At 47.0% G+C, this 27,505-nt stretch overlaps 1 protein-coding gene across 1 annotated transcript; it reads right to left on the bottom strand.

Moving 5' to 3' along the window:
- Positions 1 to 4,830: 4,830 nt before the first annotated feature.
- MPLKIP (M-phase specific PLK1 interacting protein) lies at positions 4,831 to 27,505 on the bottom strand. The gene is made up of 2 exons (XM_078688202.1): positions 26,978 to 27,505; positions 4,831 to 5,879 (listed from the first exon to the last, which is right to left on the bottom strand). Exons 1-2 carry the CDS (start codon positions 27,398 to 27,400, stop codon positions 5,676 to 5,678), a joined length of 627 nt encoding a protein of 208 aa, XP_078544328.1. The 5' UTR covers positions 27,401 to 27,505; the 3' UTR covers positions 4,831 to 5,675.

Raw genomic sequence — 27,505 nt, 5'->3', positions numbered from 1 at the left:
CAGTTCTGTACACAACTTTCCGCAGCAGATGCGAGTCAGGTAAAAGGAGAGCGCACGTTTTGGGTCCAGACAGTGGAGCCGCTCTTCCTCTTGAAGTGTGCGGAGGCAGAAAGAAAGTGGGCTGGTGATAGTCTGCCTGATGTGGAAGGCAGTGACAACCTTTGGCAAGAAGGAAGGATGAGTGCGAAGCACAACTTTGTCCGGATGAACCGACAGAAAAGGAGGTTTACAAGAAAGAGCCTGAAGCTTACACTCTCTCCTGGAAGAGGTGTTAGCCACCAGGAAGTCAGTTTTCAAAGTCAGAAGACGTAAAGGACAATTGTGAAGCGGCTCAAAGGGAGCGCACATGAGATAAGTTACAACGAGATTCAAGTCCCACTGAGGTATTATGAAAGGAACATATGCGTAATACCTTTTAAGAACCTCTGTACAACAGGGGACTTGAAAAGAGAAGGCTGATCTGGAAGTCTCAGAAAAGCTGAAATGGCCGAAAGATAGCCCTGGATAGTGCCCAGAGCAGAGCCCTGCCAGGCCAGAGAAAGAAGGAACAAAAGGACCTCAGTAAGAGAGTGACAGAAAGGGGATCCACAGCCTTGGCTGTGCACCATGCCACAAATTTGTTCCACCTGCAGGCGTACACCGATTTAGTGGAGGGACGCCTGGCTGCCTGAATGACATCACAGACTTCGGGAGGCAAGTCAAATGGAATCAACTGTCACCGCTCAATCTCCACGCATGTAGGTGGAGGCTGGGCAGGTTCGGGTGGAGAACCATCACCAGCTGCTGCAACAGAAGATCCTCCCACAGAGGCAGTCAGATTGGGAGATCCAGGTTCATACTGAGTAGCTTGGGATACCAAACTCTTCGAGCCCAGTCCGGAGCCACAAGGATGACTTGGGCACGGTCTCGCCTGAATTTCTTCAGCGCTCTGGGTAGAAGAGGTATAGGTGGAAAGGCGTACAACAGCCCGCAGCTCCACTAGCGACGAAAAGCATCGCTGAACGAGTCCCGCCTTGGAAATTCAAACACGCAGGACTGCGGACATTGCACGTTCTCTTCTGTGGCGAAAAGATCTAACCAAGGCTCTCTCCACTGTTGAAAGAGACCTTGCACCACCTCCAAGTGAAGACGCCATTCATGATCTATCTGACACCAGCGGCTGAGTTTATCCGCCCTGGCGTTCAAAGAACCCGCTAGGTGTTGAACCGTCAAAGAAATGCTGTGACGTTCAAATGCTGTGACGTTCTAGTCATGTCCAGAGACGCAGAGCCTCCTGACATAGGGTCCACAACCTCACCCCGCCCTGTTTGTTGCAACACCACATGGCGGTGGTGTCCGTGAACACCTGCACCACATTTGGTGTTGTCCGTGAACACCTGCACCACATTCTCCCTGACAGAGGGAAGGAATGCCTTCAGTGCAAGAGGGATCGCCTGAAGCTCCAGAATGTTGATATGGAGCCGAGACCAGAGGCCTCTGATCTCCGCCTCTCCCATGTGGCCACCCCATCCTAGGAGGGACGCATCCTTCACCACTGTGTGCTGTGCTTGGGGACGGGAGAGGGATCTGCCGCTGACCTAATGCCACAACTGCAGTTGCTGAGCAGTGCCCTCCGAGATCTGGACGTAGTCAGACAGGTTCCCCTGGTGCTGCGCCTATTGGAACTTCATGTCCCACTGCAGAGCCCGCATATGCCATCTGGCATGGTTGGTAAGCAGGAGGCCATGAGCCCCAGCAGCCTCATGGTCGTCCTGATCGAAACCCAGGACAAGGGCTGAAAGATCAGAATCATAGCCCAAATGTCCTGGACTCACTGTTAGTGAGGATAAAACCGAAACTGCACCAAGTCCAGACCCGCTTCAATGAAGAGGAGCTTCTGCGAGGGAATCCGGTGTGACTTCGGCACGTTGATGGAGAACCCCAGCAAATGCAGGAAGTCGGCCGTAGTCTGGAGGTGGGAGACGACTGTCTGGGGCGAGCCCGCCTTATACAAACAATCATCGAGATAAGAAGACTGAAACCTCTGATGAGCGCATATGAGCTGCGACAACCGCCATCACTTTTGTGAACACCTGAGGGGCGCTGGTAAGGCCAAAGGGGAGCACGGTGAACTGAAAATGCTCCTGGCCCACCGTGAATCACAGGGAAAGCCGATGGGCCAGCAGGACGGGAATATGAAAATAAGCGTCCTGTTGGTCCAGTGCCACCATCCAGTCTTGTGGGTCGAGAGCAGACAAGACCTGAGCCAGAGTGAGCATCTTGAACTTCTCCTTCCAGAGGAAGCGATTTATGTTCCGAAGGTCTAAGATGGGACTTAGACCCTTGTCCTTCTTCAGAACCAAGAAGTAGTGGGAGTCACAACCTACTTCTGGCATCGGAACGCGCTCGATGGCCCCTTTGGCCAAGAGGGCCGTAACTTCCTGCTGGAGAAGTGCCAAATGATCCCCCCGACATGCGGGGTAGCCTCTTCGAACAATTTCCAGAACCCACCCATCTGATGTAATGGTGCACCAGTGGGGGAGGTGAGGACGAATCCTGCCACCTACTGGCGTCTGGTGGGTCTGAAACACCAGACTAGGAAGGTGTGGAGGCACTGGCAGCGGGGGTGGTGGAGGACTGACCCGCACGCTGGCCCCGTGACCCGCTCCTGCGAGTCCCACGCCCGCGCTGGCCTGTTCTGAAACAAACGTGTTTGGGCGTCCCTTCCGGAGATACGACAGGAACTAAAGGTAGAAGCAGAAGGAGTATGTGTGGCCGAAAGGCCTGAGGACTTGGCCGTGGCTAGAGAGTCCTTCAAACGCTCCAATGTGGATTCCGCATTATCACCAAAAAGGCGAGTGCCGTCGAAGGGCATGTCCATCAAAGTATTTTGGACATCCGCAGAAAAATGAGTCCTCAACCAGGAATGACGGCGTCGCGCCGCCGTTGTGGAAATCACACTATCCAGACCACAACGTATCGTGAACTTAGCCGCATCCCTCCCCTCCGTAAGAGGGCGGGTGAGAACAGTCCGGGTCCCCTCTGAACACTGAGGCAGTACCCGCGCAACCACATCCCATACAGAATAGGAATAGAGGCCCAAGAGACAGGCAGTGCTCAGGGACGTCGAGGCTTGAACCACCAAACTCTCAGGTGTAGGGTGCTAGCGTCAGCCCATACCCTTGTCCACAGTGGCCCCTGTGTTGGGCCTGGAAGCACATCAGTGAGTGCATCATTAAACAGCAAAAGCGGTTCTGTGGGAAAAAAAGATGGCTGAGGCACTTCTGTCAGGAGGTTGGTCCTGGCAGCCACTGTAGGGAGCTCGATGTGAAGAGCCTCGGCTGCCCTACGCAGCACCTTTGAAGAAGGTACCACTCTCCTCCATAGGGGCAGGAGGAGATGGTGAACCAGGCGCTGGAGTGTAATTCGGGCCACTGGCCCCCGCAGTCTCATCCCAGTCGGGGACAGACTCGCACTGTGCCGCAAGATGGTCCTCAAACCCTTCCCAGTCGTCACCTTCCTCCACAAGTGGACCAGGGTGAATGAAAAGGTAAAAATCCCCCATCGGCGTCGGGAGACATCCTTCCGGCACCGTGCAGACGTCGGAAAAAAAGCCGGTGTCTGTTGCCACCATCGGCGACGGGGGCCGTACAGGGTCCACTGGCAAGAACAGCGAGCCAGAGCCATATAAACCTCTGGGCGTCGCCGACGTCAGGCCAGAGCCGCCGAGGAACATGAACAGTGGGGCACGCAGGGCCCGAAGGCGAGCCGGCTGGGCCTCACGGGACAAAGATACGTGCCATTGCAGACACAAACTCTGACAGTAACTGCTCAGGCTCCGTTGTAGCTGCAGGGGCGGTGCCGCATGCCCCCTCAGTTGTGTCCCGTGACTGGCGAGGGGAGGACGACGAGCTGGGAGGACGAGAGCTGTGACACTTCTTCGATTTTTTGTGCTGCGCCTTACCTGACTCAGAGTGCGAAGACTTCGAATGATGGTGCTTGCTCCGTGACCAGACCCTCGACCTCCTGCGGGACTGGGGCCTGGAACGACATAGGGCAGACTCCCAGACCTCCAGCCACTTTCTGGACTGCTCCGCAAAGTTTTAGGGGCCATGGCCCGGCAGTGGGAGCACGACTGTGTCGTGGTCGCGCACCCGGCAGAAGAGACACTCACGGTGCGCGTCCGTCAGCGACATTGTGCGCGGACAGCCCTCCCAAAGCTTGAAACCGGGCAGCTCTATGCAACAGGGGTACAGGAGTACAGTTTACTCATACATTATAAAAAAAAATACTTAGTCAACAAGTGACAGGGTACCGCTCTCTCCGGATCTGCCCGTGCTGGCACGGAAAAAGAAAGAACTGACGTCCGCGCGCGTGGGTGCGTCTAAGTAGCTCTAGTGACGGCAGCTCAGCGAATACAATGCCAACTACGCAGGAGCGGAGCCGTACGACTATGCCTGTCGACGCGCAGGGGTACTGCCGACGAAAGCTTTCCGGATCCAGTCTGATGCCTGGGGAATTCTAAGATAAGGAATCTATCACGAACGTATTTCTTCCAGATCTATGAATATGCGAAAGAAGCAGTGAACACAATATTGCATAATTCCAGTGGCCGAAGTATGCTTTACATTCGCAGCTATAAAATAGTCAGAAAATTTTCCAAGACGTGCAATGTATTATTCATGGCTCAGGATTCTTCTTTAACAACCTCGAATCTGCAGTCCCCTTCCCCCACTCGAAAAAGCGAGAACAAAAGGCAGTTAATAAAATTCAACAGGTTTGAGACAGACCAGCAACTGGCCATAAAATTCCACGCAACAATTACTACATCACACGAATTCTCACACGAAAGAGGTTTGGATGAGTTTTAATTACTTTCACCCTTAATTTTTTTACTTTGTAAACATTTGTACAAACGTTCTTCTGGTTAGTTAGGTCTGCAGTATAAACTCTTTTTTCTGCAATGGCCGAGTGTCTGCTGATTCATTTGCTTTTTAACCTGCATCTGAATCTAAAAATCAAACTTACAATTACGAATACAGAAACTGTTGTCTTTAAAAAAGCTGGTTCAGTAAATGCACATTTCTCCAAATAATGCGCTTGTATCCGGAGCTGGTGTGCCAATCATTTGCTACGAAAAGTGTAACAAAAAAATATGTAAGACTTATGTCCTCCGATACATACACATGATATTTACACCAAGGTCTAAATTACATGAATTCTACAAAAACCTTAAATTAAAAAATGATATTCACCAAAATGAACATCCTTACACATCAGAAAACAAGGAATTACTAACTTAAATTGCACTCCCATTAAAGTCTCTTAAAAACATTAAAAAAATACCAAAATGAATGAATTGAAACGTAAAATTAGGCCTCTTAGCCTATTTTACAAACAGGATATACTTGTCGGAGAACTGTCTGCAGTCAAAAATAATTTGCTGGTGATCAGAGAACAGTGTGTTCTCCAGAGTTTGCAGGCACTTCCATAAACATGAGATTTCTGACCACAGTTCATTGCTCCTCGCAGGAAATGGACTACACGATTCAATAAAACAAAAAAAATAAAATTAAGTCTGATAAAACTTTTGCAAGACTTCTCAAATAAAAACATGCGCAACCAGGTTCCTCATTACGGTTCATTATGTAGTTCCAATGGCTACCCAGCCAATGTGTGTTTGGCTTTGGGAAAAGTTAGCTGAAATACCTCCCTTTTTTGCCAGTGTATGTTGTTTGCTCATTGCTGAACTGCTGGTTTATGTCTTTTATAGAAACTGGTGCTAGATTAGCCCAAGGGTCCTCAAGCATTGATGGTCTGTAAAAGTTTTCCACATCATTAGACACTCTTTTCTCTCTGCCATGCGTCGCACCAAATGGTGTAGATGTCCGAGGAGATCCCTTTGGAGAAAAGATCATGAGGCAAAATTCAATTGACAGTTAATTAACATTTTTATCCAAAGAGTAGCCCAGAACCATTAAAAAGAGAACCCAGACTCTGAAAGCAGTAAGGGGCCATAAGAACGATAGTAAAGGTTTTACAAACGCACATTCGTTTCCCCAAAAAAGGGCACAACATAAATATAAAATAGGAAAAGCACAATAACTAGGCACTAAATCTTACATGCATCTTGGATGTTTTTAGGGGATGGGGATATAAAAAGCAAAACCGAGTTTTGTGAGCAAGCAAGTGGATATTAAGACCAGTGAGGTGCACTACAAATAGAAAACATGGATTATGTATCAAGGCGACATCCTACATTTAGATAGTTGAGGTAACACCACAATCATGGTAATCACAGCACCACATCCAGGAATCATTACCACAAATGTAGAAAATGTTTCCACACACTTTTCCTCATTTAAGGTTATGGAGTTTGCACCAGCATTTTGCTAATGCAGGCACGGTTTTCTATTAGACAGTGATGGATCTGTGTACAAAAATGGTGTTAAATTCACAGAAAACTACGTTCACACATTTTTCCACCGCCTAAGCGTCTGAAAGAGGACCTACACATTTTAACATTTGGAGCAAAAATATATTTTTTCCGAGATGAATAGAACCATACATTATGCGACCTAGCATTAAAACACCAGGGTGAACAATAAGTAGACAGCTTCATCAATGCACTATGAAGTTACTGAATTTTTCACAATAAAAATGTAGGGGGGTGAGGGGCTTGCCTGAGCAAGATTGCAGGTGCACTTTAGGTGTTCTTCTGGCCACCCCCAATATGCAACATCGTCCGTGCCACTGTATGCAGCCCGGCTACGGGGATGCTCTTGTGGGTTGAAGAGAGGTTGATTAAAAACTGTAGTGGATGGGAGCTCCGTGCGACGCCATGCCGAGACCCGACGGCCCAGAAGCAACGCTGTCTGCTCTGTGCCTCTATCTATACGCCGGCACGGAGGAGCGCTAGGATCAACCCTTTTGCTCCCAGTTGACGGAGTGATTTGAACGGGGCTGTTGGGTGGGGGCGCAAAGGAAGAGAGATGGTCAGCTCAGAGGTCAAATATGGTCCAGGCCCTACCCTGAAAGGTGAGATTGGTGGACTGAGGTTTATTGACGCCTAGGTTCCTCTGTCTAACAGAGGGTCGGGACAGTGGCAGGTGAGGTGACACAGCGTTGGACTAACTGGTCCCTGGACAGAGTGACTGCCCAGAGGGGCTTTCTGGTACACAGCGGAGCAGGATTGCCCTTGCAGAGCTCTGGCCCTGGTGTACACACTGAAACAAAGGCCTGACTGTAGGAATATACCAGATGAGAATACGCATAGTATGTACCTAGCAGTGCTGGATGACCCAGTGCTACTGGTGGCAGGGCAGGCAGCCCAAGCCTCATTGCGATCAACCCAAGACTGACTGGGTGCCCACTGCCACCTTTCCATTACCATACCTCTGAAGTATGCTGCTATGATGGCAGGCCGTTAAAACCTGGGAAAAGGACAGGAGAACAGCACTCCCTACCCATGATGCTACCTAGGTCTGTGGAAGAGGGGGTGCAATGTGAAGGGCTGAACATGGACCTGCTACTGACTAACAGCCTTCTTCGTCCACTGGTCTGGGGACCACGTAGACATTCTGAAAGTGCCCCTGGCAGCATGCGATGTCCCTCTCAGTCAGGGATGAGGGGGCCAAGCATAACTTTCCTCTGGAATACAACTGGAGCTTTCCTCCAAAGATCAGAAACCCCAAACGGGGTTGCCACGTCATGAGGAAAGATAAAGGCTCCAAGGCCCACGCCAAAACAAAAATGGATAGCTTCACCACCGCTCCTGGGGGTACCACAGGTCCATCAGGTGCAACATCCCCCACCCAGCTGAACACACAGACACCCACTAACTTCGCAGATGTACTGCAGGCCATCCAGGCCTCCCCATGGAGCAGCTGAAACCAGGATTTGAGAGGTCAAAGTGGATGTCACACTTATACGTCAGGACAGCGAAACATTGCCCAAAGGATCACCAGAGGGGAGACTACTATGAAGGACGATGCAACCATACCCAAGGAGAGTGTGGCCAGGCTCATGTTCCTCAAACTTGAAACAAGCATGTGCAATACAATAGGTCTTGCCAATAGCTCAAACTCTCGCAAATGCATTGTAAATGGCAATGCTTTTTATTATGCGTTTTGAAAACCTGCAAGCAGTGCGTAAACACACATTTTGTACATATAGTCTTTTCTTACGAAAAGCAAAGCTGGCAGTATAAGAGGCACAGTTACTGCCAGCCTTGCTTCTGGTCTCCAGTGCTCCAGTTTGACGAAAGAAAGAAATAGTGCTCACATGCTCGGAGTAAAAACACATGCAACAGGGACAGTGCTTGAAAATGGGCAGAGCTTTTAAAGTCCATATACTGAATACAGCGCGTCTCGAAGAGAAAGCACACGCGGAACCTAGGTGAGGCCTAAAAAGGAGGTGAAAGTAAAGTCAGATATTCTATAGTTATGCAATTTTTGTTACTAGCCTCATGCGATACTGAGTGAGAAACATGACACCACTCTCCAATGACTGGGACTACAATAAATAGTGGATATGTAGAAGGAGGATAAAGGGGTGGGTATGAGATTTTAGGTCAACATTCCATGGCCATGCCTCACAAGCTTGTAACGTATGCAGGCTATATGATGAAGCCTGCCACATCATCAGGACCCGATGTCTAATAACTTTATCCAGCTGCACCAGATCAGTACCCGTATTTTACCCAAACAGGGTTAGGTAACCAACTAAATGAATAGTATAATGTTGTGGGTAATGCATGTCACAATGGGACTTAATTGGTCTGGGTAAACAAGGCATTGCTACTCTGGAAATAGTTGGGGATAATGAAAGAAGATAAGCTGTAAATATCATGGGAACTAGAAGTTGCAGAAGCACCTTCATCCTTAACTCCCAGGAAAGGAGCGCAATTGGAAATCCCCAATACATAATAACTAGTAAGAGAAAGAAGACATGCAGAATTGGAAGCGGAATGCTGAGGTATAACGGAGGGTAACAATACATGTGCAATAGTTTGATTCAGTCTTCGAAAGGGGTTGCTCCACAAAAGAGTAGCTGCCACAAAGGAGTGAATAATGCAATCTGTCACATGGAACACAATGCTGACGTGCTGTCCTTTGGATGTGGGCAGTCTCCACTCCACACAGTATGTTCTGATCAAAACAAAATGATATCATTTTCCAGTGAAACGTACTCAATTGTGTACCATGCCTCATAAAATTGTCAATTAGATACAATATGCACCCACATTTTACATCTGTGGTGCCTGGCGAGTTTAATTCCACAACTGAAGTGCCTTTCTTATACAAATGCACAATGTAACCCTAACTCTACAAAGACGTCTATACATTCGTTGTACACATGTTAAAGGAGAGTTATCAGCTTTCTTTGTGCACATTATTTTCACTCCATTACCAACTGCCAGGCATTTACTGAGGTAATAAGGCTCTTGGTGAATACGACAATGCAGGGCATGTCAGACGACGTCATTCTGAGAACTGCATCTTAGAACGGGTGTCAAAGCACTAGTGCACGTTCCAAGGGCTCAATCTCCAAATTAATGTTTTCTGCTAGCAAAAGCATGCATGGCAATAATTACTGCAAACCTCGGAATCCAGGTTCGAAGGCAAACCAGTGTTTGTGAAAAAAGAAATCCTTAATAACTAAAATCGTCAGAATGAAGGCCTTCGTATACACAGCTGACTGTCTGTCCTGGACATGACCAGAGCCTGCTGCATCAAACTAACATCCATTATTTTTAAACAGTGTACATATTCCGTAAACTATTCCACTTGAATGCACCGATCCAAATTAGAGCAATAATCGTTCTGTAAATCTCAGCAGTAAACAAACTTGTTTTACATTTATGTTTTCTTCCCTTAAGAAGTTACAGGTCTACTGGTTGCAGCTAGAACAATGTTGATCAGTTACACACTGAATTATTACATGTTGATATTGAGAAAGGGCACAGAATAATTTTTTCTGCTTTTGAAAAAGCATGGGTGAGAGTGGGTGGAGCTTAAACTCCATACCCGAATACAGCAAACCTTGCAGAGCAGCGCAAGCGCTGCCCATGCTCGACCTAATAAGAGCCGAAGATGGGGAGAATATAACGTGTTGCAACTTGCACTTTGTGAGATTACCAGAGGGGTCAGAATCCTCAAACCCAGAAGACGTCCCAAGACTGGCTACAAACATAGCTCAAGGCCCTTAACCTGAAATATATACTTTTATCTGATACACTTCTAGCTGCAGATTTGTTACCTTTGAATTTCCGTCAAACAGGATCCATAAACGTTTGGGTGAGCAGTAACATGGGCGCAGTCATGGGGCTCGGTTCGGCTCTGAGTTACATCATTAGCGACAGCTATGATGTTGCAGACACCTATATAGGCGCCAGTTAAGCGCTGATCCGGAGAAGAGCTACCCATCTGTCTGACAGTTTTTTTTTTTACATTTTGTTGACATAAATGTTTTGTGTGTTGAGGAGGTCATCTAGACATACAGGGTCAAGCCGTTTAGCACCTGTCACCACGCAACGTCCATAACCGACCCCCACCTTGTATGCTTGTGGTGCCTCTAGCGCGACAGCAAGTTGTGCTTGGACTGTCGGGCCATGGTGCCATTGCCTTGCAGGAGCGAACATCTCTTCTTACCTCACTCAAGGTACTCCGGTCACCCAAGGTACTCCGGTCACTCTGAGAAGAGGCACAAAAGTAAGAAGAAGTCCAAACGAACTGACTTTGCCTCGTCTGTCGTCAGTTGACAAGATGAGTAGGAGCATCTGGGCTCTAGGCATGATTCTGCAGAGCAGGAGCCAGGTTAGACTCTGCGCCTTCCCCCATTTCCAGGAGCCAAAATTTCACAAGGCCATGTGCCGCGTATTTGAGCGGGCCGACCCTCCTTTCAGACCCTGCAGGGTAGGCCCCACCAGGTTTTACGCAGACGACTCTGGTGGGGTTGCATGGATACGTTTTTTGATCCAGGTCGACGTTGGTCGTGTTACGCGACCTTCCGTCACTGTCAGACCCAAAGTCGATTACTCCGGCACCAGCCCCATTCTGATATCAGCCGACTGAGTTGGAAGGATGTCGGTTGATATGGACACCAACACTGATGCAGCCCAGACGTTCTACGTCATTGCCTGTACATTTTGAGAGGTTTCAGGCATGGGTGAGGATTGGGAGGGGTCTATGGACCTTTAGAACAACTAGACACTCCTTTGGAGCAACTGGACTGGTATGAGAATCTTGACAAAGCCAGTGGACTGGACACATCTCCAGGTGTTAGTATGCTCTCTCCGCCTAGTATGGCGGAGGAGGGGGCAACTTATGCCAAGGTGGGGAGGTGGGCAGATAAGGTCCTTGGACTGGAGGTGCCCTTGGTGCAGGTCAGGACTAATCTCTAGACCAAGGTGCTTTGCACAGGGGCTTCCACATCCGAACCCCTTTTCCCCTTTAATGAAGCACTAAGATGCCCTTCTACGTGCGTGGTTTAAGCCTAGCAGAGCGGCTCCTGTGAACAGGACAATCGCATCCCTCCATCACCCTTCCCCAGGGAATCCAAGGTTCCTCAGCAAACACCCCACCATGGAGAGCTTGATGGTTTAGGCTTCTACATCCAATGGCACATTCCCTTCTACTCCTCCGGAAAAGGAATCCAAGAGGTTGAACGCACTTTGGAAGAATAGGTTTTCTTTTACCAGCTCGGCATTAAGGTCAGTGAATACAGCATGCTTCTTTGGCAGTTTCACCCACACCCTTTGGGAAACGCTTCCGCAAGTACTGCCACAGGTTCCAGAGGACAGGGCTGTGCTTTCCCAGGCAGTGAAGGATGCAGCAAAATTCACTATTGGGGGTGGCTTTAACACAACTGACTTGCTGGGGAGATCGGTTTCATAGACCGTCGCATTGCGGCATCGCGCCTGGCTGAGAACATCTGGCTTCTCTGGTGATGTCCAGGCTAACCTCGTGGATATGTACTATGACGGGACTCGTCTTTTTGGTGAGAAAGAGGACTCTGCCTTGGAGCGCCTTAAGGAATCTTGTGCTATGGCCAGATACTTGAGCTTCTGTTACACGTCACGGCAAGATTAGCTTTCGCTCCTTTTGTGGCAATGAAAGGGGGTTTCAACCACGTCAGCTATATCCCCGCCACCATCCTGCACAGACTTCCAAAGTAGTGCACGGACATGGATGCGGTTCATTCAGACCTTGGAATGGTAGCCAGAAGTCATCTGCCACCCAGCCCCCAACAGCTGCAGCCTCCAAACATTCCTAGTTTGGTTCTGCAAGGCCATGTTACTCCAGTCAAGGGAAGAATTCAACACCATCTCTTCTGCTGGAGGTCCACAACATCGGACAAATGGGTATTGCAGATCATTCAGGAAGGCTACTCTCTTTTCTTTCTTTGCTCCTCCTTTACCTCGAACCCAAGAACAACTGGCAGAGGATCATCTAGTATTACTCCGAGAGGAAGAGAGCTATAGAAAAGGTTCTGATTTCAGTAGAAGGCAGTGGTTGCAACTCCCGCTACATTTCTGATTTAAAAAAAGAACAAAAGTCTACAGTCTATTTTGGATGTTCAGACCGTCAATCTCTTCCTCAAAAAGGAGAAATTCAAGATGCTCAGGTTGGCTCGGGTCTTGTGTGCCCTAGAACAAGGACAGATTGGTAGCATTGGACTTGCAGGAATCATTTTCACATCCCCATCCCACCTGCCCCCTAGGCATTACCTGTGGTTCAAGGTAAGCCACAAGCACTTTTAATTCACTGTGCTTCTATTTGGTCTTACCAGCAGCCCTCTTGTGTTCAAAGTGATGGCGGTGGTTGCAGCTGATCTGCGCAGGGTAGTGGCGTCTGTCTCACGCTATCTCGACTGGCAGTTGATGTCGCCTTTGCCCCAGGCTGTTGTCTCACACCTCCAGACTACAGCGAACCTCCTGCATTCACTGGGGTTCTCTATAAACGTGTTGAAGTCACACCTGACTCCTCCTTAGTTGCTCAGCTTTCATGAAAGCGGTTCTGGATAAAGTGCAGCTTCAGGCTTTTCCTCCCGAGCAAAGAGTCCAGGATATTCAGGCTATGATACAGATGTTTTAGCCTCTATCCTGGATTTCGGTGAGAATGACGGAAGCTGCGGGGACTCAGGGAATCCTGCATCCCGTAAGTAAATCACACCAGATGGCATACGCAGGCTCTGTAGCGGGACCTGAAGTTCCAGAGGGTGCAGCATCAGAGGAATCTCTTTAATGTGGTCCAGATCTTTGGAATGGCTACGGTACTGGCGAGAAAAAACATAGTCCAAAACGGTAAAAGGCCCACTGCACCAGCGTTGACTGGGTGGAGAAAGGGAATGGACCAGTGTGCCTCATTGGAAGAAACCAATTTATGTGGCCCACCGAGGCACTCGCAAACATGAGCGCATTGGGGGGAAATGTATAGAACACTACAGACTTTTACATAGGGCGGCTTAGGTATCCTTCTTAGTAATGGGCTACGGAGAGCCGATTGTTGCGATGGAAAGGGCACCCTGGTGTTTGGCCATTCTTTTCATCTCCTTCTTAATGTTGGACATGTCCTTGTTGGAAATCAAAAAATGTGGTTATCAAAAATAAATGCATACAAATTCATGATGGACATGTCCTTTTTAGGGTAATTTAAAGATGGCCATTAACACTTCAGAGAAAAATATGAATGGTTTTTGATTTGATATTCCCATTTGGGGGGAAGGACTAGTATGGTCATCAACTTGATAGAGACATTAAATACAGGCTAATGGGAAATGCTGAAAATATTTTCCAGTTTTGTGATTTGGCCGTACAGCCATCTGCAATTTCCAGAAGTGTATGTAAAAGTTATGAATATACTCAGATTTCCTCGTAAGTTTTGGAGTACATGACCTACTCCAAGATGTCACAAAAACTACTATGGCCTACTGCAAATCTACAAAATTCATAGATCTCAAGTCGACCTTCCTTAATTTGACTTTTTGTGCATTCACTTAGCAGACTAACACAAATAAGTATACCGTAAAGGTGTATTTACACAAGTATGGTCTCTTAAAATCGATTTTCAGGGGAGAAAACCCATCTCATCCAACCCCATTAATTAGGAGAATGTTCCCTTTGCAGCATGCAAGAACTCTCTTCCTCTTTGCCTTTTGTGAGTCTTGGACATGCTTCCAGGTTGGATCACAACATTGAAAACTTTTGTAAACACCCCAAGAATCCCCACATTAGCAACACCAGTTTCTTTCATCGAATGCAGATTGTCTGCCAAGGAAGCAGACCTATCTGCAAGAGGAAGCCGATTTGTCAAAAAGAAAATTCGCCAAGCACTGACGAAAAATAAATGTGTGATTTACTAATAACAGCGAGTCAAAATGGTTGACTTTTTTTTTTAACTTGATCCAAGTGGCACGTAAATTACTTTGCCAGTGTTGGTGTCACTTTGAAGTTCTAGAAATTCTGCTGGCCTAGAACGTTTTAAAGCAAGCAGCCAATCACATGGTTCACACATCTTCAGTTTGGGGTTTGTAATGTACTTACTTATAAGAATTCTATAAGTTCAATCTTGGACAAGCAATGCTTCAAGCTGTAAACCATTTATGTGTTAGTAAAGCAATGCATGTCTGCGTGCAATAGTTGTGTAACCAGACTTGTTAAGAACACAGGGCCTGATTCAAGTACATCTGTGTATTTATTTACTCATGCCCATTTACACTACTACACCTAGATGTCAATCTTCAATTGTTTTGATATTCACCATTTCCATGTAGAGATTTACATCTACATGTCAGCACCCCTTCCAACGAGGGAGTGGAGCCTTATAAAACAGAAGTCATGAGTGTAATGTTTTTCTAGCCATCGGGTGGAGAAAAGCCTACAGGTAAGTATAGCCAAAATTGACCACGTTTCGATTTAACATTTTGAAAAATATTTTTATGTCCAATATAAATGTCAAATAATGTTACATATTTTATTAACCTATAACTAATAAATTGTTGTAGCAAATTTGCTTATATAATAAAATGTGAATTAAACAAGGTAAGTGAATTACTTCAATGTATACATATACATTTTAAACACAAAACGCCATACCTGCCATTTTTATTGTAATGTGGTCCTTAGTAAACTAGGTTAAAAAAGTTATGCATTTAATTTAAATATTGTAACCCACCATACCCTTAAACCAATGCTGCAACGTTCAAATCCTATTGCCAGTAGCTTATCCTTTACCTGGCCCCCTTCACACCTAATAATGAATCCTTTAGCTCCTCCCAACACTGGCTAAATATTTGGGACCATGCTGTCCTCTAGGCCAAGGGAGAGAACACAGACATTAATGCTTCTGAGTTAGTTCAAACACTGGAAACATGGTAAGTCTCCCTTCACTACAGTGTCTTTTTTACCCTGAAATACTGTTCCTGCTAATACTGAAAGTTGAGTTTTCTGGGAAGAAATTCTAGAAGGGCACGAGTATGCTTCCTTGAGTGACAAATAGAGCTATAGTCTTTGGGATCTTAGAAAAAGTATTGGATTATTTGGAGGAGTGAAGGATGTCACTAAGATGGGAGCCACAGTCCACGTAGATTCTCATCCTTCAGGAGCATGTGATGAGTTGGGAGTGAAAACCCTAGCTCAAAATGTTGCCCACCTTTAAAACAGACACTAAGCGAAATGTGGGCCCTTTAAAGATTGTACTGATTCTGCTCAGGTGGCCAACCTTGACTAGTCTTTATATGGCAATAGTGCACTGCTCTATGCTACAGGGTGCGACGTGCTTCAGAGCATCGCTTCAGGGTATGAAGCTCAATATATGTGCTATGCTAATGTGTTTTTAAGCACCCCATGTCAAGCACAATAGCGCCCAAAATTATTCTAGCTTATCTTATGAGCCAGCAGCACTTCACATGCTAAAGGCTGGAGCCCATGCTTATAATCGAAAAAATTAAGATAAGACAAAAAGGCAAAGGACTATTGGCTAAAAGGCAGACTGGCTGAAGGCGTCACCCATTAGATGAGGCAACGTGGCAGCACAGTAGCCACCAATCAGTATCATTTCTGAAACATGTATAATTTCTGGAACATTTGAAAGTGAATTTATCACATGTCGACATCATCACAGGCAAAACTAAGAATATTTAGTCACATGCCAGTAATATCTTTAACAGTTAAAGATGACTAGAAACGTCAGTCACATTGCTTTCTCAATAAAGCTGAAAACTAGAATTTGAGTATATAAATGATTTTTACTTCAATGGAAAGCTTTTGAAAATAGCTGCCACGGCCATAATAAGCATGTTCGAAAACTATCGCACAACAACTGGTGTGGGGGAACTCACACCTTATGGTAAATCTTAGGAGCAATGTGTACTGCCGATTTTTATTTGTCTTTTTTCCACTGAATGAATGACAAACTTTCCACGTTAAAATGTACCCTGTGCCACAGCGTATTTGGACTCTTCAATTTACGCGGATAAGGAACCAAATAACACTGCAAAGAATGCAAGAACATGGAAAATGGGTCTTCACCACTGAATCCAAACTTTTACCAAGTTTGTAATATGTATAAGTATTTCTGCAGAGGCTTGCAACCACACAAAAAAAGAAAAAAATGTTTTTTAAAAGGACGTGCCCACTATGACAAAATGGAATTTTAAGAAGGCATGCTCTAAAGTTCAATAGGTTTTTCCACTTAAATGTCACTAGTGTTTACAGCAGAAAAACATCTAAACAGAATCAGGGGGGGGAGATTGCCAAATCCTGAAACTGGGGATCCAAGCACTGCATAAAGTTACTTATCAGCAAAGAATAAACCAAAAGAAAGAACCAGTTGTGTTCTACTTGGGGATGGTCTGTACTTGAAGGGTTAATAGTCAGCAAGACTCCATAGACATGCAAAAGCTTTAAGCTTACATTAAAGCTGAATGCGAGGTCTACTTTTTCTAATATCTATGTCAAGAGTTGCAAGGTGTAAATTATTTTGCCAGAGAGCTCATCAGTTTTCTTTTGATTGGCACAGCAGCACATAAATACTTCTGCTAAGAGAAGGCTCAGCAAACCGAAAACAGACGACCAAGCTAAAAAGTCACAACCAAGTTCCTGACATTAATTATGTTGGTTCTGGTAAACTGGTATATCGTTTGCAGGTAATAAGGGGAGTTTCTACTGGTTTACTGCCTTCTAACAATGATTCAAAATGTGATTTACACTCTTTTGTCCTACTGAAGGCATTTAAGTAAGGGGATTTGTGGCAGTTGTTCTTGCACACATATGTCAACGTCTGCATTCCGAACCAAATAACTTTGGTTGCGGTCAGGCAAAACCGAATCCGCATCACGGTGGGGAACATTAAGTTCAACCTATTTTAAGTTCCAACTTATGACTAATGAGCACTTTTTAGCCAAAATGTAAAATTCGAGATAAATTGTACTACAGCCAAGTAATGACAACTAATTGTCAAAAATAAAAATGGGTTGTGGCCAATAGCATGGCCGGGTAGCTGCGTTTTCCGCTAGCTCCAACTAAATCATGAGACTTATCCTGACCCTCGATGCCTGAAAATTGCTCCAGTGAAGGCCTGGAAGATCGAGGCAGGGAGGGGATTTTAGCAGTGCTGCGAGCCCTTTCTACATCACCGCTGGCATGCGCCCTCTTAGGATGGCGGTATACCAAGGCTTCCAGCGGTGATCGGCAGACCCAGAGACGGCCCTGGACTGCAGGGTGGAGGGGGAGCACATCGACAGAACGGAATTACCAGCAGGCGTCGTCACCCTGCCCCGAACGGTCACACCAGCAGCGCAAAGTGGCGGTCCGCCCGACACAGACACTACACCGGAAACATTGCTGAGGTGAGCAGACCGGAGAAGCCATGCCGGAGGGTCCCCTGCCTCACGGCGCCGGAATCTATCGGCGGCCAGACCCGAACGCTGATTCCTGGAGGGCGGCTCAGCGGTGAGAAGCAGTTGCTTTTTCCCTGCCCCCGATGGCTGCTTCCGGCATAAAGCGGGACTCCGTGAGTTGGCCTGTCGGAGGCAGCGCAGCTTTGGCAGTCCTTTTTGGGACAAAGAAGGGTGCAAGAGTCAGCGAGCCCATGACTGTACTGTTGCTCGCCCTGATGAAAACTGCAAACTCTGGGTGAGATACCTGTGACTTGCCCGACTGCGTGCTGTTGGGGCGGACGGCGTGGTGGACCCTGGGGTAGGTCGCGCCGCCCGGGGACGGGGTTTCCCAGGCACAGAGACAGCATTGTGCCGAGATGATGGGATTGCTCCGCTAGGGTGGAAGCCCCGAGATTCCATGAGAGGCCCCCTGCGTATTTTCGCCTTAGAGACGGGTAGTGCAGGTAGCGGCCAAGACCGCGCAGAGTGACCTGCCTGCACTGGAACCGTGCTGGGGGTTCTCCTCTCGGCCCGCAGCGCAGAGTCTGAGAAGCATGGGCCTCGCCTCACAAAAATCTAGCTGCACGTCGTGGAGCTGTTCCAAGAGGTCAGCCGAGGGTGGAGAAGAGACTTTCTCCTTTTTCTTGCCCCTCCTGTGGACTCTTCTACAGCGGCTACGAGTCGCTAAAGGGTGGACATAAGGCACCGGTGTGCCTGCAGGCCCAGGTGCGCATCTCGAACTACTGGCTTTTTGGAGCCAGAGTTCCAGTGGTGTGGCCAGTGGCGCAAGACCTGGGGCTCACATGTCCTGCATACAAAGGACTGCAACTTGTGGTGCACGCACCTCACCATTTTGGACGAGCTCCTACAGAAGACCCGACAGGAGCCTCGAAGGCGTGAAGGTCAAGACGAATCAACACGTAGCCAGAGGGGTGCTCAGAAGGTATCCTGTTACAGCTGGTCTGGGAACTGAAGGGCACAACAGCGGGTGAATCGCTGGGCGACCAACAGTGGTGCGCCGAGGGTCGTGACTAAGGGAGAGCGTTTCCACATACCTTCCCATCTGTCTGCCTGCAATGGCGAAAGATAAAGTACCGAAGACAATGCAGCAGGGTAAATTGGATCAATTTGCCAAGGTACTCCCTGTGTCGGCGGGAGCAGAGGGAGGTACAGCCCCCCTTCCGGATGGTGCCGCTATACTGCAAGCAATCCACGAGTCCAGCGAAAGATTGGATGGGAAGATGGCTGAGGTATGCTCCGAGGTCACATTTCTACGCCAGGACCTGCGAAAAGTCTCCGAACGTGTTAACAAAGCTGAGCATCGCATCTCAGAGCTAGAGGATACTTCTCATTCTATGCGAAAGGGGGTGACAGGGCTATTAGACTCAATGAAAGAAGTGGCCTGGAGAGGAGAATTTGCCGAAAACAGGGCCTGCAGAAATAACCTTCGATTTATTGTTTTTCCGGAGGAAAACGCAGAACAACGGATCCGGGTCAGTTCCTTCTGAAGTTTCTCAAAGCCACCCTCCTAAATGCCCAGTTTTTGTCTTGCTTGGTCATAGAGCGAGCACACAGGATGCCAGCTGCTCGTCCGCCTCCGCGCCCCCCCCCCCCTCAGCTCGATAGCCCGCTTGTTGAACTTCCCAGATATAGACCTAATCCTACGTGAGCTAAGGAAGATGGGAGAAATTAAATATAAAAATACGCGGGTGATGGTATTCCAGGACTACTCACAGGAAGTGCAAAAACCTTCGATGTGTTCAAGGCGAAGCTTTGAACACTCGAAATTCAATACATGTTACTGTTCCCAACCAAGCTTAAGGTTATCTTCCAAGGCAACACGTTTTTTCAGACTCCAGAAGAGGCATGGTCGTGAATTGAGGAACAACCTCAAACCCCCCACAGATCGCCCCAAGGCTCCACATCGGTTCACGGAAACAAGACTGGGTTCAGGACAGGAGCGACCTAAAGAAACGCACAGGAGACGAGTGTTGAAAATCCGAGGAACATTGAGTGGAACACAGACGAGGTCCTTGCGACTTAGAGACAGTAGATCCCAAATATCAGACATGGGTGACGATGTCGTACAGGGCCAGGTGTCGCACACCTTGTTGAGACCGAGTGACGATTCCCGCACTGAATTGTCAGAAAGGGAAGATTCAGCGGATGCAGACAGTGAACATCCGTTACTGGAGAGCATTCAACTGTTAGAAGCCCCGGACCCGGTTTTGCTTGGCGCAACCGCGCAAAAGCAACATCCAACTAGGTCGGCCGCCCACGGACAGTAAGACAACCCTATGGCCTGGTAGACATTGCAAATCTTTGGCCGGAGACAGGGAAGTGCACTTGGGGTTGTTATTGTAGTGATGTGTAGTTAATTGAAATGAGGGTGGGGGGGGTGGAGGTGAGAAGGCTAGTGACCTCTTAGTGGATCACCCGTGCCAGAGTGGCCATGTTGACCAGTTGAGGGAGGGTATGGTTACCTGAAGAGTGTATGGTGAGCTAGACATTGTCTTATGTTGGGTATTGAGACTGTCACAGGGGAGGACTGTTCTTTTTCGCTCAATCAAATGAATGCCGAGAATGAGCGGAGAATGCCTCTGTGAGAGGACGGGGTGTGTAATGAGTCATTTCTCCTATTGCCATGACTGGGATAGATTTACGGCATTGACATGGAACGTCAATGGGCTAGGAAACAAAATCAAGCAGGGTCTTATCTCTCAATATCTCAAACGGCTTAAACCGGACGTAATCTTTTTACAGGAAACGCACCTAATGGGTTTGAATTGTTCTTTCCAGGGAAGGGGACAATATACCACCCTAGCACACGCAGGTTTCACCAAGGGGTCGAGAGGAGTGGCAATCCTCATTAAAAAGTTGCCTCCCTTTCTTATTACTCAATAGTGGCTAGACCATGATGGTACCTTTGTTGCAGTACAGGGGATGTGGAACATTACAACGTTCTTACTTATTAGTGCTAATGCACCCCCGCTGCTGCAGCAATGTACACTCGACAGACTGACGGAGATCCTATTGCACCCCGGACCCGCTATACTGATCATAGGTGGTGACTTCAATGATGTGGTCGGGCCCCCGCTCAATCTAACACAAGTACGACCTGGGTCCCATGGACCCACTACACTGGCGAAATTTCAGGACACCCTTGGACTGACGGACCTGTGGAGACGGCACCACCCAAATGTATGTACCTATTCCTACTTTTCAGGGGCCACATGGTATTTTCGAGATTAAACTATCTCTTTGCTCCTGCAGGGCATCTCAGATCACTTGCCGCTTTGGTTAACGGTGGGCGGGAAGGGTGACCGGCAAGTAACAAACTGGCATCTGAGCCCATGGGCCTTGAAAGAGGAGTGGCTGAAGAGATCAGGGTCGATTCTGAGCTCTATTTCAAAGAGAATGTAGGTTCAGTACAGTCAGCAGGCAAGACATAGCTCAGAGATAGAGCGCAAAATATAATTGCTCATAAAAAGAGACGAGAAACCCAGGATTTGGAGGACTTGGAACACAAGCTTTTGAGTCTGAAGAGCAGTGGTGCCTCTAAACCGACTGTTCAGAACCTTCACCAACTTGAATTTACCAGAAGGGAGTATCAGGCACTGGCGACCAGGAAGGTGAGGGCTTGCCAACTTGAAGTCCAATACCGACGCTACAAGACTGCCGACAGGGCGGGGAAACTGCTAGCGTGGCTGGGCAGAAGGACATGGAGTCAAGATGGGTAACGTCAATTACAGAACAAGGCACCACTCATAACACACCTACATATATTGCAGGGGCCTTTGCACAGTACTATACAAACCTGTATGCAGCTGCATTACAGACTGACGTGGAGCAAATCACTCACTATTTGGACTCAAGTGAGCTTCCCTCGCTCTCTCTGGAGGAGAGGGACAGACTAGGAGGACCTCACTTTCGAGGAAGTGACAGAGGACATCCGCCGCCAAAAGTTGTGGAAAACCCTGGGCCCAAACGGACTCCTGGGAGAATTTTTTAAATTAAATATTAGTCTGCTCACACCACACTTAATTATGTTCCTAATGGCCAAAGAGCAAGGGATTCTCCCATTAGATCTTTTGATGGCCACGGTAGTGGTAATTCACTAGACGGCAGCTTCCGGAGGATTGTGGGTCATATCGACCCATATCTCTGCTTAACATTGAGACCAAAATTTTAGCTAGAATTCTTGAAACGCCGCTCCTGACTGTCATTACCCCCTTGATCCATAGGGACCAATCTGGTTTCATGCCTAAGCGAGCCACGCGCTTGAATCTACGACGCTTGGCCAACTGGATGGACATGGTACAGGTTCGGAAAGTCCTCACCTGCTGCTTTCGTTAGGCACTGAGAAGGCATTTGGTACCCTTCATGAGATGCACCCTGGAGAGGTTTGGCTTCGGCCCCATCTTTAGAGATTGGTTAGCACTCCTGTATAATTCTCCTGAGGCTAAAGTCTGAGTTTAACGGGCGGTCTTAAAGAGTTGGTCAATTCAATGAGGAACTAGGCAGGGCTGTCCCCTATTATTTACTCTTATACTGGAGCCTCTGGCCTGGGTGGTGCGATCTCACCAAAGTCTCAGTCGGTTTGTAGACGAGTCACGTTTTTAGAAGAACGTATATCATATACGCGGATTATATTTTATACGTCACTGACCCAGTAGCAACACTCCCCAAACTGCTACAAATTTTTGGAGAATAAGGCGGCCATGCCGGATTTAGAATTAATTGGGGTAAATCTACCCTGTAGTCTATAGCTGGAATGGTGGAGCCCCACACTTATCTGAGCTGCCTTCGGCTACCTACAGAGGGGTTCACCTACCTAGGACGCTGTATCACCACTGAGGTGGCAGATATCGGGCAGATTCTATCAAATTTTCCAAGGCGATGTCAAGAGATGAAGGAAACGCCCCTTGACGATTATGGGAAGGGCTGCAACATACAAAATGACCACACTCCCGCAATTGCTTTAGATCTTGCAAAATACCTACTGTAAACTCTAAATAGCGAGCTACGCTTACTGTTATGGGACAGAGCTCATCCGCAAATAGCGCTACAGCGAAACCCAAACAATGATTGTCTTGCCCTGTCGGATATCAGAGCCTACTACAAAGCAGCCCATCTCATTGAAATTAATGAATGGAACCACGCTCCAGGGGACCATCCCACTTATAGGTTAGAAAGATTACAATTCTGAGCGCACACATAATTACACTTTATCTATGCTGACAATAGAAGTACTCTACTCCTGCCTGCTACCAAACGTGTACTGGAGGCATGGAAAAGTGCTGAGAAGCCAATGAAATGGGATAGGATACCAACAAGGGAGACCCCGCTATGGGAGGGAGCTAGATTGATTGAAATTAGGAAATTAAGAGGTCTTAAACAGTGGGATTTAAGAGGGATTTCAAAAATAGGGGGGATGTACTGCAGGCAGGCCCACTGGCCCCGTTCGCCTGGCTACAAGCCACATATCAACTACATGATAATCAAGCTTACGCCTATCTCAGACTAAAACATGCTTCAGGCTCAGGCCATCTCACTGACCTATAAAACAATGATCAACAATATGCCTGACAAACTTGGCCCTCTTCAACACTAAATGGGAACTTACTACGTGTCCACTAGAGGAGATCGACTGGGAAACAGCCCTTATGCACCCACAAGAAGTAGGGATTAAACTACGCCTGCGGCTCATTCAACATAAAATTCTGCCTAGGACTTACTTAGGCAGAGCACAACTCCACTCCATGGGGAGAGCAGATAACCATGACTGCCTCAGATGCCACACACACCGGGGCACATTTATACACACCCTTTGGGAGTGCGCTATGGTTCAAACTTATTGGGGTAGGATATTGCAGGAACTAAACAACATACTGGAGGCCCAACTTGAGTTAGACGCAAAATTCCTTATACTAGGGATACCCACAGAAGTAGACCTGAAAAGGCATAAACTTATGTTGGCTAATTTGGGGCTGCTGGTTGCCAAGAGGGACATAGCTAAACATTGGGGTGATCACAGACTCCCAACACAAAGAATGGAGAGCAAGTTTGGATCTATCTATGGTTACGGAGAGGGTGACCTATAAGGCGAGAGGCTGACCCCGGAAATTCCAAAAGATATGGGCGCAGTGGATAAAATACTATGGGTTGGAACTGGGTGATGAAGAGGGTGAATTGCCCTTTCCAATGGTTGGAATGGGGAAAGGGTCCCATGGGTGGGGAAACCTGACTTATCCTTGAGGACGGTGATTCAGTTAGATCTAACCCTTAACGTATGTATATGTACTGTGTTAAAATCTAACCTCGTGTTCTCTTTCAGGGGAAATTTAGATATACTTTTTGCCCTATGCCAACTGCGATTGCCCAACTGCCAGCCTGTATCGCGCATTCATGATTTTTTTTATTGTAAGTTCAAATTAATAAAAGTACATAAACATTAAAAAAAAACACTTATTGAGATCAAACAATATATGCACAATCTATATGTTGATTGCATCTTTTGTTAAGTGCAAAATGGCAACAAAACAGACAACAATCACTCCATGACAAGTGAATGAGTTTACACAAACAACGATACACATCAGCGCATGCTCTTGCAAATCTATCATACCATGTATGCATCAATGCCCATCAACTAAATAGAAACAATACCTCAAAGGGTTGATCCATAGTCACATGGTATACCTTTACATTGCCTTTGTTACACTACACTATTAAAATTGTCCCCAGAAAAGAACACTTACATAGAACATGGTCAGCACCTTATCCTGAGTACCATGTTGCCTACTTATGTGAAAAGTAACTAGGGCCCACTTTGTACTTAAAAAACACGATCAAAATGTTGATGAATTGGTGGTCTTCTACCATTACCTTTCCGACTCATCTTTGCATATCCACAAAGTCCCAGCCTCACTCCAGATATTTTCATTCAATTCATGGAACCTCTAGGTGGGCTACTGACTACTCTGGAAATGCCAATCAACCAATATAACGACAACACCCACTTTCTACCGCAGGGAATCAGCACTTGACCCCACCATCTCAGATCCTGCCTGAGGCCTAGCAGCGAACCATGTAATCTTTAAACTCCACTAAAACAGATTTTGTTTCCCTTCATGAAAGATTCTATCAAAGCTAAATTTATTAACGGTTATTAGACAGGAACCTTGAATGTTCCCAATCTCACTTAGCTACTGAACTCTAGGCAGTCAGCAATATCATGCCTGGTAAAAGGAGTGCAGCATCACTTGCGAGAAGTTCTAATCCCAAGAAGGACAACTCTTGCTTTTATCCTTGGAAAATCAGTAAGAGGAGTACCCTGTTGTAAGTTATTTTCATGCCCTTCTTCCTTTGCTCATTCCTCTTGTTCAGCCTATGATGCCTATAGAATGTCATGACTGCATGGAATGTGGTGTGCAGGGAGTTAGGCAGCTGATGTCAGCAGGAAGGTTATCCTGCTCCTGGTGGGGCATACTTTACAGCTTAATTACCATCTTGGCTCATCTATACTACCTGTAACTGAATAACAAAGTACTACTTGGAACCTACATCTTGACTTCATGAAGATTCATACTTTATTACATACCCTTGAATGGAGTACTGGGCGCGACGATTGACAGTGCTTAGAAACGACAAAACTATGCTACTGAAGCACGGTTATATATATATATATATTATATATATATATATATAAATAAATAAATAAAAGGCTAACGTAACGAAGGTTGCTCATGCAACCTGCCATCAACCAACTAACTTGTGAACTACTGTACAAGCTCTTGTTTACTCTAAAAAACGGATAGTACATCGCTAAACAGAATATATTTAACATACCACTAATGCTGCTACTTACGCTGCAGCCATCTAATCACACGCTACAGGAAAATACAACCACATTACTCCAATTTTAACACGGAATAAGGGACCAAGTCGCTTACATTCTTATTGATCAGCGCAGACCCTTAGCACCAGCCCACGTCAATTCAAAAATTGTTGCGTCATCTAGAAAACCCTCAGACTATTCAGTCCAGAAAATTATTTGGACAACAAGCGTGCACAACCTGGTGGACAAAGGTCAACCTGCACATTTTCAGATTACAAAAAAAATCAAACAGTCAAAAAACAAATTCTAATGATGTGCACTCAAACATAGAAATTGTGTAACTATATGTGGGATTCACAAAGACTGTTCATGCTGTAGAATAACCACAGCAGAAAGCGAAGTTTCTTTTCCTGCGAATCGTTAAGTGTATTCAAACAACGGAAGGTGTTGAGACCACAGTATGCAGTCAACACCATTCCCGTCCCTCCAGTTCCGGAAGGACATGGATTTCCCCATCTACTCTCTTTCAGTATTCCCGACAGCCAACCATTTCCTTCACATCTTTCTACTGATATTTTCACCAACTGATTTAATAAAATAGTCTTCCTTCGCGCAAGTTAGGAACCTAGTAGAGCTTGCAGATGTGCATTAACGAAATGACATTTACTCGAACAGCGTATCTCTAGCACACTGTGCTCGCTGTTTCCTCGCCTACATAACCGCCCCTTTAACGAAAATAGCGTCTCACATTGCATTACTTTCTCCTTTGAGATACAACCAAATCCTGGTTGCCTTAAGTGAGTTATAGAAGTTATTCAAAACACGAAACGTGCCAACAGGATTAAGAATACTTCTTACATTAAGAAAAAAAAATGTTTTTGTAAAACAAGCGCAATGGCCCAAAACAAATGTTATCGACTTAGACTGAAAAGTAGTTCTCTACTTGACTTCATGTAAAACAAAATGATAACCAGATGAGAAACAATTCCCACCCTGGAAGCAGCAAGTCTGTGATAACATGATCTATAAAGAAAAGGCAAGGCAATCTTCCAAGCGGTCCTCATTTGAAGGAACTCCAACTGATGTTAAATAGGGCATGAACATTTCCTGCGACATTGTGAGAGAAACTCCCGGAATGGGAAGAATGCCTTCATGTGGTGGTGCTTGAGAGGGAGGACCCACCACACATCCAGCCAGAGGTGAATATAGGTCGAGCAGGGTTTGATGCTCCAGACAGACTCATCTTTTTGTGACCCTGCGGAGCTTTATGGTCCGTACCTGAAAGCTCCTCTGCTGGCCCGGGGAATAACCCCCGCCGCTACGGTGCTGCTGGTAGTAATTCTGCTGTGAACCGCCTGGAGACTTGCCGTAAGGAGGCGTGTGGTAGCGCGGGCTGGGCCTGTTGGGAGGAGACTGGCCCGGGGACGGGCTCCCAAACCTGCCACCTTGGTAGCCTCCAGAACCACCGCCCGCCCCTCCTCCTCCTCCTCGAGGAGAGTGCCCGCCCCCGTACATGCGAGGCCGCTGCCCGTAAGGCGGCGTGTGGGGGCTTCCGAAGCCCCGCGACGGGGGCGGCATGGCAGAGTAGCTCTGCTGTTGCCCACCACTAGGAGGGGGTACAGGGGGGCTACGAAAACCACCAGGCCCTCCTCCTCCAACAGGGAAGGGAGGGGTGAGCGGACGAAAGTTCTGCCTCTGCATCACGGGGCGTGCGGGCAGCAACGACGAACACCGAATCGAGGATGGAAAAGAGGAGCTCGCCGGAAATCGTCCTGCATACCACCGGAAACGGAAATACGATTTCTG

The sequence above is a fragment of the Lissotriton helveticus genome, chromosome 4_1 (assembly GCF_964261635.1).
Source record: "Lissotriton helveticus chromosome 4_1, aLisHel1.1, whole genome shotgun sequence".
Classification (NCBI taxonomy): domain Eukaryota; kingdom Metazoa; phylum Chordata; class Amphibia; order Caudata; family Salamandridae; genus Lissotriton; species Lissotriton helveticus.
The sequence above is the reverse complement of the archived record's forward strand: the minus strand, read 5'-3'. Positions and strand labels throughout refer to the sequence as shown.

What these genes read in the sequence shown, in the direction of transcription:
- MPLKIP (XM_078688202.1), bottom strand. Translation starts at nt 27,400, where the DNA reads ATGCAGAGGCAGAACTTTCGTCCGCTCACCCCTCCCTTCCCTGTTGGA. An exon ending in GCCAGCAGAGGAGCTTTCAG is followed by an intron (nt 5,880 to 26,977) that starts GTACGGACCATA and finishes TTTTCTCCAAAG; the next exon opens with GGATCTCCTCGGACATCTAC.